We start from the raw sequence: 12,984 nt of genomic DNA on the forward strand, positions 1-12,984 counted from the left end.
CAGAGAAAAGAGATACATTAGGTTTCAAATAAACAGCAATAAAAAGATGCAACTGGCAGAATGGAAGACAAAAGATAAAAAGATAGCAAGGTCTTGAAAAGAAAATATCCAGCAAAAATATAATTTTTTAAAGAGGCAAAATAGGAGCCAGCCCAGTGGTGTAGTAGTTAAGTGTGTGTGCTCCACTTTGGTGGCCCAGGGTTCACAAGTTCGGATCCCAGGTGGGGACATACACACCGCTCATCAAGCCATGCTGTGGTGGCACCCCACATGGAAGAACTAGAAAGACTTACAACTAGGATAGACAACTATGTACGGGGGCTTTTGGGGGGAAAAAAAAAAGGCAAAATAAAGACACTTCAAGACAAGAAAGAAAAAAAACCCAAACTGGGAGAATTTGTCACCAGCAGACATACACTAAAGAAAATATTAAAGGGTATTTTTCAAGCAAAAGGTGCAACTACAAAATATAGAAAGGAATCAACAAAAAGAAAAAAGATAAACCAAAATGATATCAATAATATAAAAACAATAGGAAAATGCCTTTAGGGGATACAAACACATATATAAAAATAAAATACGTGACAACAGGGGGATGGGGAGGATAAATGGTGTTAAAGTGATCTAAGATCTTTTTTCTCTGAAACTAGTAAAACAATAAATTTATATCAAATTATATTAAGGATGCATATTATTATCTTTAGGATCACCTCTAAAAGAACAGTAAAAGAATGGATAACTAATAACCTAACAGAGAAGGAAAATCAGGGGGAAAACTACCTAATTATCCACTAGAAGGTAGAAAAGGGAACATAGAGTTGGTGTGATAAATGAAAATAATTAGTAAGATGGTGGATTTAATCTGAAATATGTTAGTAACTACATTAAATGTAAATGGACATAGTACTCTGTTAAAATAAAGACTAAGTTCATCCTACAGAATTTTTTAAAAAGCCTACAACATGCTGCTTACAAGAGACATGCTTTGAATATAAGGATATCAAAGGTAAAGGAAAGAGAAGAATAATTAACAACTCTAAGTTTTGGCTTAGGAACTGGATGGATGGTTGTCCCATTTACTGAGCTAGAGATGGAGCAGGTTTGCATGGGGCAAGTGTGGTTTGAAAGTTATATTTGGGGCATGTTAATTTTGAGGTACCAAGTAGAGATGTCGAGTTGGATATACAAGTCTGAATATGAGAGGAGAGGTCAAGACTAGGGATATATAATTGATATTTATTGAAGTTACCTAGCAAGAAAGAAGGGACCCAAGACCACATCCCAGATGACTTCAAATTTCAAAGCTTGTTCAGCAAATGAGAAGCCAGAAAAAGAGGCTGAAAAGGAGTGGCCAGTAAAGTGTGGTACTTTGGAAGTCAAGAAAAGAAAGGATTTTAAGAAGGATGGAGCGTCAACTCTATCAAATGTTTCTGAAGGGTCAGATGGACAGAGAAGTGACCACTGAGCTTGGCAACGAGGAAATCTGATGAAGTGAAGTCATGGAGATAGAAACCCAACTGAAAGGGGTTGAAGATCAAATAGGAGGTGAAGAAATGAAGCCAATGACTACAGACAACTCTTTCAAAAGTTTTCCTATAAAGCAATGGTGGAGAGGAAGGAAAGAGAGGTTAAGACAAACATTTAAGATGATAAGTACTAGAGCATGTTTATGTGCTGATGAGAATTGAGTAAACAGAGAAGCTGATACTGGATACCAGGTGGTTTATTTCAGGAGCAAAATCTTTGAGAAAGTGAGAGGGGATGGGGTCAAGAGGCCACTTGGAAAGTTGCAGGGGACATTCACCAATTGTAACAATAGGCAAAGCAGACAAAACTCCCATGGGGCATTAGATCTGATTCAGACAAGATAAAGAAATTCCATCTGATGGCTTTTATATTCTCAGTGAAATGTGAGATGAAGTTATCATTAGAAAGTGAGGGAACGTATAAAATGTTTGAGGGGAGGAGAAAGAATGAAAGTGATAATTTGGAAGGTGGGAAAGTGAACATGGCTGGGCAGTGGAACCGACCTGAAGAGGGAGTAGATTTCAAAACTGTAGCCATGACTTCAAAACGAGACTGGTTTTCTATAGCTCCTGCTGGGTGCAGGCACAGAGCTGGCAAAGAGCTGGATTAAGCAGGATTAGTGTCACCACCTCTGTGAACTATACCTTAACTTTGAGTGCTGGTGTAGCTTAATGGTTAAGAGCATGGACTCTAGACCCAGACTGCCTGGCCCCACATCCGGGTTCCACCCTTCATTAGTTATATGACCTTGGATAAGTTACTTAACCTTTCCATGCCTTGGTTTCTTCTTCCGTAAAATGCAAATTAAAAGAGCACTTATTTTATAGGGTGGTTATTAAATCACTTAGAATGGTGCTTGGTACAGAATAAATAGGTTTCCAGGTTTAGCAAATAAAAATATAGGATGCCCAGTTAAACTTGAATTTCAGATAAGCAAATATATTTTGAGTGTAAGTATGTTCCATGTACTATTTATCTGGCAACTCTAAGAGTAAGCACTAAATATACATGTTAAATAATTAATAATTTTTGCATGTATGTTTCAAGGATAACAGAACTCTATTACACTATATTATAGTTGTTTCTATGCCTCTCTTTCTCATGATCTGAGGAAGTTTCCTGAGGGGAGGAACCATGTTTTATTTATCCCTTTACCCTTTGAACCCTACACAATAGTGGCCATCAATAATTGTTACATAAAACACAGAAGACAGGGGCTGGCCCTCTGGTGCAGCAGTTAAGTTCACATGTTCTGCTTCTCAGCGGCCCAGAGTTCGCAGGTTTGGACCCCAGGTGCTGATGTGGCACCACTTGGCAAAAGCCATGCTGTAGTAGGCGTCCCACGTATAAAGTAGAGGAAGATGGGCATGGACATTAGCTCCGGGCCAATCTTCCTCAGCAAAAAGAGGAGGATTGGCAGTAGTTAGCTCAGCATTAACCTTCCTCAAAAAAAAAAACACAGAAGACAGACAAAGGGTAAAGGCACTAATAAATGGAGTCCTAAGGTGCCTCCATCACTACTTTCCATCATTCTTGCTGCTTGCCTCCTTAGAAGTTGCTATCAAAGATATATTCCTAGGAAAAGGTGAAGAGAGGAGTTACACTCTCATCACTCCTTATAGTGACAGTCCATGCTAGGAGGTGTCCTGGCTTGGTCAAAGATCTGGGAGCATTTAGGAAGTAGCGATGATCTTTCACATATACTTATATGTCAATCATTATTTTTTGGTGAGTGGACTGAAATTGTGACAAATTTATAATGAAAGAAATCTTGCTTTGTAATAGATCGATGTTTTATAAGAGTAGAAAACATAATCAGAAGATGTAATTATTACATCATTGTGACAGTCCCTGGTACTTGTCTTCCCAATATCCATTTTTCTCCTCTTCCTTATTTGCCAAGTCCCAGTTTTGCTCAAGGTGGCAATGTGACCATCTAAAAACAGTCATCTTCCCAGACTCCCATATGGTCACACAGCATAGTTGCAGATAACGAAATGTAAGCAACAGTCTACTGGGTAGTGCTGCCATTATTGTCAAAATGCCAATTATTTTCAAATTAAAAAACAACAGACTGAGCTAGAAAACCGCTTAGCCCTTTGCCCTTCTACCTTTAATCCTTCTCCTCTTTGACCTCCTGGAACATGTATGATTGTCATAGACGATAACAGATATAACAAGTAGACACATAAAAGAGATATTAAGGTGACATAAAAACAACTGTCACTCACATTCATTCATCAAAATTCACACCTTCAATAGCAGTTAATAAATGAAGTCTTGCCATATGAAAGTAAGAATGTGCTAGAAAATAACTACAAACCATATTGGATTAGGGCTGAGATAAAAATTATTTATTACATAGTACTCACCAAAGAAACCCAGAACTTCCCTGGCCCAGAGTAAAATCCACAAAGGATGTGACAGGGGGTTGATGGAATAAAGATTTGGGGTAACGGCTCCTCTTCCTCTTCCTCCTTCTCCTCCTCTTTGCCCTGGAGTTCCTTTTCTCCATCTTCTCCCATCTCTGCTGCTAACTGCTTTCTCCTTTCTTCCTTTTCCTTCTCCCTCAACTCCTTTTTTTTCTTTCTCTTTTCAAGTTCTATTAATCTCTTTTGCAAAAGAGACATTAAGAAGTATAAAAACAGCTGTAATTCATGCATTCATTTACACAATTGGGGAGGACAAAGAAAGTAGAAAGAATATAGGGTCCCAGAAAAACTCATAGCTCTGATGTAACAAATAATGTCATTTAAATACAATCATCAACTTGAGAATATATTTTTATCATTAAAATTTACAAATCATTGTAATGACTTCATTTCTGCATTACCCTCATTGATCCTGGTTTTATAGAAATTACTTTGTCATTTTTTTTCCTCATAGAGAAGCTGAATGTAGTTTCCCTATCACTGTCAGCCCACGAATTAGGTAGACTGAAATAGTCCACTAGCGAAGTCGTTTCTATCCTCAGTAACAGTGTGATTTAGGCCCTCAATGTCTATCAACTGGCTATTGCAAAAGCCCACTACCACTGGCATCCCTACCTCCCATCTTTTACCTCTTTATTCTGTTTACTCCTTAGAATTACCTTGCTAATTTATGTGATCTCATCACGTCAATCCCATCCTCAAAAGCTCACAATGGATCCCAATGGTCTAAAAATTAAATTGAAATATCTTGGCCGGTATTTAAGGAGCCCCAGGCCTGGTCACAGACCCCACCATCTCTTTCCACAAATAACATCCCTCTGTTTCACCAGTCCAGTCTTCATTTTCTGAAAACACCAAAAACTCTTACAACTCTGCCTTCCCTCAGGATGTTCTCCCCGCTTTTATTGCCTTTCTCCCCATTTTCACCCTCTCAGAATTCTTTCCATTCTTTAAGTACTAAATGTCACCCCCATGTGGTCATCTTTGAGCTCCTCTCACCCCTCCATCAGCATCCTATATTCTTTCCTCTGTGCTCGAGATTCTTTTCTTTTCACTTTGATTTTACTATCTGTTCACTACGGCCTTTCAATCTAGTTAGCTGCTTCCTACCAGGTTATAATCTCCTTAAAGTGAGAGTAACATGTTATTCTTCTTTGTATTTCCCTAGCACTTAACACAGGATATTTTATATTCTAAGAAAGAAAAAATATTAGAAGATAATGCTTCAAGGATCTCTCATACCAGAATCTTAGATTTGACACTTGAGAAATGGAAACATTTTATGGACATGTCTTTGATTTCATAGGAAACGACATCATGGCCCTCCTCTTCTTCCTCTATGGTTGGAAGTGGAGCTTCAAGAACATAGCCATTCTCACAGATGATCAGTAAAGTACTTTCAGGCTAAAATAGAAAGATTAAACATATCATTTACATATAGGCAGATTTTTAGAAGCATGGCTCAAAAAGATTTTAAGCCAGGGAAAATGTAACTGCTACGTATATTAACCAATTTCAAAAGATATTTAATTCCTCACTGCAATTATTATTGGTAAAAATCAATCTTATTAATCACTATAATTATTAATACCAATTATTATTATGTCCTTATTAATAAGCTAAGTGTTAAAATTAAATTTAGATTCGTTTCCTTTATAGATGCCATAACATATTTTCTGAGCCAAAAATGTGGTTGTGAAATACGTTAGCCTAAAGAGCAGAACATTGCAATTAGGACTGCCAAGGAAAATCTGCAGGGTGTGGCTGGCATATTCAGCCTCAGCCTCCTTTGAGGGATCATTGTCTATCTGCCCAAGTTCATTAAATGTGGATGCTCCCAAGCTTTTTGTCCTCTACTCTCTTCTCCTCTCTCTCCATGAACGTTTTCTGGGAAATCTTATAGCCAACCCAGGGGTTCATTACCACTCATATGCAATTAGATTCCAAATCAATCTCTCTAGGCCAGACCTCTCTTGAACTCCAAAATCATGTATTTAACCATGTATGGAAAACCCCCATCTTGATGTTCCATAGACACATTATTCAAAATGTTTATTAATTCGATAATTCTATAATTATTTTTTATGTACCTACTATGTATTCAGCAGTTTTTTGTTTTTTTTGAGGAAGATTAGACCTGAGCTAACATCTGCCACCAATCCTCCTCTTTTCTGGGGAGAGAAAGACTGGCCCTGAGCTAACATCCGTGCCCATCTCCCTCTACTTTATATGTGGGATGCCTACCACAGCATGGCTGGACAAGCGGTGCATAGGTCCGCACCCAGGATCTGAACCAGCGGACCCCGGGCCACCAAAGCAGAACATGTGAACTTAACCACCGCGCCACTGGGCCGGCCCCTCTACTTGGCATTTTTTAAAGTGTTAGGGGTAAAATTATAATAAGAAAAACAGGTCCAATCTCCGCCATTATGGAGCTCACTGCCAATGGGACAATCTGTCATCTAACAAAGCATAGAAATAAATATAATTTATAACTGCAACACTGTTGCAGAAGTGCCACAAGAGCAAGGAGATTGGACAAGGCTTCCTGAGAAGGTGGTACTCAAGCTTCAAAGTGAAGGATGAGTAGAAGAAAATTACATAATGAGTTAGGGGAGGGTTTGAGGGAGCATGCTATGTAAAAGAAGTACCATGTGCAAATATTCTGTGGCACATTTAGGTTTATAAGGAAGTCGTGGGCTTGGATGGTATCATCTAAATCAAAAGAACAGAGTGAGAAGAGAGACTGGGACAGAGCCTTAGGAAACAACACTCGATGGCCAGTGAGGGAGACTGAGAAGGAATGACAAGATGTAGGAGAGGGAACCAGGAGAGCATAATGTCACAAAAATCAAGGGAGATGGTATTTCAAAAACGAAGTAAGGGTCCACAGGGTCAAATAAGGCTAAGAGGTCAAGAAAGATAAGAAACATAAATGCTAAATGGGTATCACTGGTGTCTTTAAATGAGTTGGTTTGATGGAATAACGAGACTAGAAACTGGTAAGAGCATGTAAAGGAAGGTGTGGATGTAAGCAGGTGGAGTCTGTGGGAATAATCAGTCCTCTTGAGAAAATCAGGAGGCGAAAGATGGGGCAGTAGTGTAAGTGAACATAAGTGAGGCCATCTTGTTATGTTAAATGACCCCAGCTCCTCCTGTGTGTGACTACTCACTGCTCTGCATGCGCTCTAAAAAAAATTCACATGCTCGCCCGATTTATGGCCTCCACTTACATATGTGCTCCTCGATAGCTTAATAAATTAAGACTTTGTTCTATGAGTTTTTCTCCAGGAACAGGCTGACCACAGGTGGGAAGCACACCTACAAGATATTTCTCATCACTGACGGAAGAAAAGAACAATGAAAGATCCTGGAGTCCATCATGCCAGAAGGCTGACACTTCTAAACCCTCTCCTTACTGTCCATTTTCCCTCTATAATTGCCTCAAGATTCTGTAATCCTTGAAGATGGGTTTTTGAAACATTAGTCACCTGTCTTCCAATTTGCTGGTTAATTGAATTAAAGCTTCCTTTCCCCCATCTCTAACTCATTGTGCTTGGTCACCTCAGACCGTGGTGAGCAGAGTGAGCCCATTTCTCAGTATGAGTCGCTGGAAGAGAACACGAGGTCAAGGGATCTATTTTTTGTAAGTGGGAGAGACTTGAACATATTTAAATACAGACGGAAATGATCCAGTGAACAAGTGAGGTTAAATTTATGTGATAGAAAAGAGAAAATAGTGTAAAATCTTGAAAAAGTGGGAGAGGGGAGAATCCAAAAGACAAGAGGTAGAATTGGCCTCAAGTAGCAAGGGAGAGAGTATCTTCATTGTAAAGGAGGGAAGAGGAGCAGGTGGATGCAGATGTAAGAAGATTTTATGTTGGTAGTGGTAAAAGAGTTCCTGCCTGAGGGCTCCTAGTCTTTCTGTGAACTAAGTGATGCTGAGAATAAGAGTGAAGGTGCTCGTGGGAGGCTGGAAGCTTTGAGGAAAGAAGAAGGTTTAAAACGGTCACTGTGGGTGAAAGAGGGAGTTGATAAAAGCAGTGAAATAGGATTGCTGAGCCATCCCAGGGATTGTGTTGCGGCCATTTGAATCACTAAGTTGTGGAGAAGCTAATCTTCCCTGATGTATGACTATCTCTAGCTGCCCGTGGCTGACCACTGTGGGCAAATATAAATAAGCTGGGGGCATTCGGCGATGGATTTTTGCCAGAGGAGTATGAAAAAAAGACAGAGGGATAAGAGAGATCAAGACATTGGAAGAGTGTTATTGATCCTTATTGAAATGAAGAATCATGAAATTTAAGCTGATATGGAAGGAAGTGAAGAGTGGACTAATGGGTTAGAGAAAGCAAATGGTGAATGAACAAGAGGTCCCTGTGGCATCAGAGAACAAGTACAGCAGGAGTAGCCAGATGAATAGGCTGGAAGGGAGAGAGGTTGAGGCCATAATGTGGGATATTTGAATTGTTGACTATTAAGGTTGCGTTCTTACAAATTGTTATGGTCCGAAATGTGTTCCCCCAAAATTCATATGTTGAAGTCCCAACCCCGAGTATCTCAGAACGTGACTGTGTTGGGAGATAAGGCCTTTAAACAGGTAATTATGTTAAAATAGGTTCGTTAGGGTTGGCCCCAATCCAACAGGACCAGTGTTCTTATAAGAAGAGGAGATTAGGACACAGAAGGACCACCACGTGAGGACTCAGTGAGAAGGCGGCCATCTGCAAGGCAAGGAGAGAGGCTGCAGAAGAAACCAAACCTGTCAGCACCTTGATCTTGGACTTCTAGGCTAAAGAACTTTGAGAAAATATATTTCTGTTGCACAAGTCACCAGACTGTGGCATTTTGTTATGGAAGCCCTAGCAAACTAATAAACAAGGTGTAATACTGCCCAGTAGGTGGCTGTGAAAGCATGTGGATAAGCTGTAAAGATCATGGGAAATGAGGAGCTCAAGAAGCTCAGAGGCTGATGGTGTTTGATCAAACTTGTACATGGTATTAACACCATTCAGAATAATTGCTTATGGGGCTGGCCTGGTGGCTCAGCGGTTAAGCGCACACGTTCCACTTCTCAGCGGCCCAGGGTTCGCCGGTTTGGATCCTGGGTGCAGACATGGCACCACTTGGGACACCATGCTGTGGTAGGCGTCCCATGTACAAAGTAGAGGAAGATGGACATGGATGTTAGCTCAGGGCCAGGCTTCCTCAGCAAAAAAAGAGGAGGACTGGCAGTAGTTAGCTCAGGGCTAATCTTCCTCAAAAAAACAAAAACGACAAAAAAGAATAATTGCTTATACTTGAAGAAAGATAAGAAGAGAAAGAAGAAAGAGAAAGAAGAGAAAGATAACCATATTCTCAAAATTTTAATAAAGGGGCAGGTGGTCAGAAGATGACAGCTATATAAAGAGAGAGAAGATGATGTAGCTGAATTATAAAAACACCTCCTTTGAGATCCTTATCTTAATTTTATGAGTTTCAAGTCATAAAAGTAATATATAAATATTGCCATAAATAAAATCATACTATACAAAGATGTATAAAAGCAAAGCTAACTATTATACTTCTCTCCCTGACCCCGAACAGATATAATGAATGCTAAGAACTAATGTGTATCCTTCCATGCTTTTATCTTCAGAATAGAATTTTTTTCAGGTTGATAAAAGGGTATTAATTTATTCATTCAGCGAAGACATAGTCAATCCAGATCCATGAAGATAACCAGACACACAAAGAAGCAAGACACCAGGAGTGAGAGTCAGCAACACAAATGCAATAGAAAAAAAATCCATAAAGACTTCAGATGTTAAAATTATCAGACAGAGCCCAAAAAACAATTATGTTTGAAGAAATAAAAGAACACCTTGAAACATCTACAGGAAACAAAAAAGTATAAAAACTAACAAAACAAATATGAAAGAGGACAAAATAAAACTACATGACCTAAAAAATAAAAAAGTTGAAATTAGCATCACAAAGTGTGGCTTTAGCACCAGATAAGATAATTGAAGAGATAATAAGTCAGCAGAAAATAGATCAGAAGAAATCAGTAAAATACAGCATGAAGGGTTTTTTTTTTTTTTAAGCTAAAAAATATAGAACAGGTGCTGGCCTGGCAGCACAGTGGTTAAGTCCACGTGCTCTGCTTTGGTGGCCCAGGGTTTGTGGGTTTGGATCCTGGAAGCAGACCTACACATTGCTCATCAAGCATGCTGTGGTGGAGACCCACATACGAAAAACAGAGGAAGATTGGCACAGATGTTAGCTCAGCGACAATCTTCCTCAAGCAAAAAAGAAGAAGACTGACAACAGATGTTAGCTCAGGGCCAATCTTCTTCAGCAAAAAAAAAAAAAAAAAAAAAAAAAAACCACAGAAGATAGGGTAGGAAATTTAGATAATAAGATAGAGGAATTCTAACAGGGTACTTGATCAGGGTCTGAGAGAGAGGGTGGAAAAACAAAAGCAACATTTCAAATTTTGAAATTTTTTCCCAAATTGATATGTTACAAATCCATGGATTCAAGCACCTACACACATCAGAAGGAAACTGCAGATCACCAAAAACATAGAGAAAATCCTAAACACAGTCAGAAAAGAAAGAAAAAAAATTCCAGAAAAAAACAAAAACCAAGAGAGCTTGTTAATAGCAGACCTCCAGTAAGAGAAGTTCTGAAGAATGTGTTTCAGACAGAAGGAAAAATTCCAAAATGCAAGAAGGAATAAAGAGCAAATAAAGTGGTCAATATGCGGGTAATTTTCAGTGAGTGTTAATTGAATTTATCAATTCAAGATTAATAAGATTTAAGAATATAAATCTCACAAGATATTTTTATTTTTAAAATAGACAACATTAGAAGATCATTCTAGAAAGAAGATAGAGGAAAGATTCTAAGGTGCTTGCATTGTCTGTTAGGAGAGTAAAGAACTAACATTAAACTTTCATGAGTTAAGGGTATATGTTAAAATGTATGATAACCATTAAAAGAATAGAAACAGATGTACAACTTCCAAACTAGTAAAAGGAAAAGTAGAGTGATTTTTAAAAAATCAGTCCAAGAGAAGGCAAATAAGAAAAAAACAAGAGTCAAAAAGAAAGAACAAAATAAGATGGTAGATTTAACCCAAATTATAATAGCAATTACATTCGTTATAAACTAATTAAATGCTTCAGCTAAAAGACAAAGATTATCAGATTGGATATTTTGAAAATTCCAACTCTTTACAAAAGGCATACCTAAAACATTCACATTACTAGAGATGAAAAGGTTGCTTCATAATAATAAAATGCTTAATTCATCAGAAAACTGACAATTTAAATTTGTATGTACCTGACAGCATGGCTTCAAAATATATAAAGCAAAGAGTGACAGAACCACAAGGTAAAAAATATGCAATCATAACAAAACATTTTTAAAACATCTCTCTCAGTGACAAGCAAATAGAAAATCAAAATAATATAGACAATTTAACTATACAATTAAAAACTTGAGCTAATAGACATGTGCAGAAACTACATAGAGTTTTAAGAATACATATTCTTTTCAAGCACTGTGAAGAGTATAAAATTTGTCTCAATCAGTTTCAAAGAATTAACCTAGAAATAAATAATAAAAAGATAACTAGAAATTCCATGTATTTGGAAATTAAGAAAACACTTCTAAGTAGCCCAAAGTTCAAAGAAGAAATCAAAACGCAACTGAGAAAATACTTTGAACTGAATGATAATGAAAATAATACATTATCAAAACTTGTGGGATACAGCTAAAGCCTATAGCTTTATAAGGTGCACATAAAGGCATATAAAGAAGATACATTAATAATTAATGAAATATAAGTATCCATCTCATGAAATTAGAGAAAAAACCAAAATAAATGCTAAGAATGTATATGTAAGAAAATCATGAAAGGACATAACAATGAAATAAAAAAACAGAATCAATAAAGTGAAAACTTCCTTGAAAGCACTAATAAAATAGACAATAAAAAGGGGAACAGAGGAAATAAGGAAGGGAGGGTGAGAAAGAACAAATAACCAATATGAAAAATGAAAAGGGGACATCACTACAGATCCTGTGACATTAAGGATATTATGAAAGCTACAGACAATACCTTTGAAAATTCAAAAGAAATAAACAAGTTTCCTAGGAAAAAAATACTCTTGCTAAAACTGAATCAAGAAGAACTAGATCTATATGGAACCACAAAAGACCCCAAATAGCCAAAGCAATTTTGAGAAAGAAGAACAAGGTTGGAGGCATCACACTAACTGATTTTAAACTAAAACAAAGCTATAGTAATCAAAGCAGTATGTATTGGCACAAAAACAGACACACTGATCAATGGAACAGAATAGAAAGCCCAGAAACAAACCCACACATATATGGTCAATTAATTTATGACAAGGGAACCAATAACATACAATGAAGAAAGGACAGTTTCTCCAATAAATGGTGTTGGGAAAAATGGACAGCCACGTGCAAAAGAATGAAACTGAACCACTATCTTACACCATACAAAAAATTAACTCAAAATGGATTAAAGACTTGGACGTAAGACCTGAAACCATAAAATTCCTAGAAGAAAACACAGGTAGTAAGCTCCTTGACATTGGTCTTGGCAATGATTTTTTGGATCTGACACCAAAAGCAAAGGCAACAAAAGCAAAAGTAAATGGAACTACATCAACCTGAAATGCTTCTGCACATCAAAAGAAACCATCAACAAAATGAAAAGGCAACCTACTGATGGGAGAAAACATTTGCAAATCATATCTGAAAAGCGGTTAATATCCAAAATATATAAAGAACTCATACAATTCAATAGCAAAAAACAAACAATTTGATTAAAAAATGGGCAGAAGATCTGAAAAGACACTTTTCCAAAGAAGACATACAGAGCATACAGAGGGCCAACAGGCACATGAAAAGATGCTCAACATTACTAATCATCATGGAAATGCAAATCAAAACCACAATAAGATATTACCTCACACTTGCTAGAATGGCTATTACCAAAAAGACAATA

General features: G+C 37.5%; 1 protein-coding gene across 4 annotated transcripts in view; it reads right to left on the bottom strand.

Moving 5' to 3' along the window:
* Positions 1-12,984, bottom strand: part of CFAP44 (cilia and flagella associated protein 44) — a 105,159-nt gene that overhangs the window by 48,279 nt on the left and 43,896 nt on the right. For all 4 annotated transcript variants that reach the window (XM_044771585.2, XM_070508840.1, XM_070508839.1 and 1 more), the window contains exons 16-17: positions 5,202-5,363; positions 3,900-4,139 (exon numbers count right to left, since the gene is read on the bottom strand). In XM_044771585.2, coding sequence (XP_044627520.1) covers positions 3,900-4,139; positions 5,202-5,363 — 402 coding nt within the window. The remainder of the gene's footprint in view (positions 1-3,899; positions 4,140-5,201; positions 5,364-12,984) is intronic.

This window comes from Equus asinus, chromosome 5, assembly GCF_041296235.1.
Source record: "Equus asinus isolate D_3611 breed Donkey chromosome 5, EquAss-T2T_v2, whole genome shotgun sequence".
Taxonomy (NCBI): domain Eukaryota; kingdom Metazoa; phylum Chordata; class Mammalia; order Perissodactyla; family Equidae; genus Equus; species Equus asinus.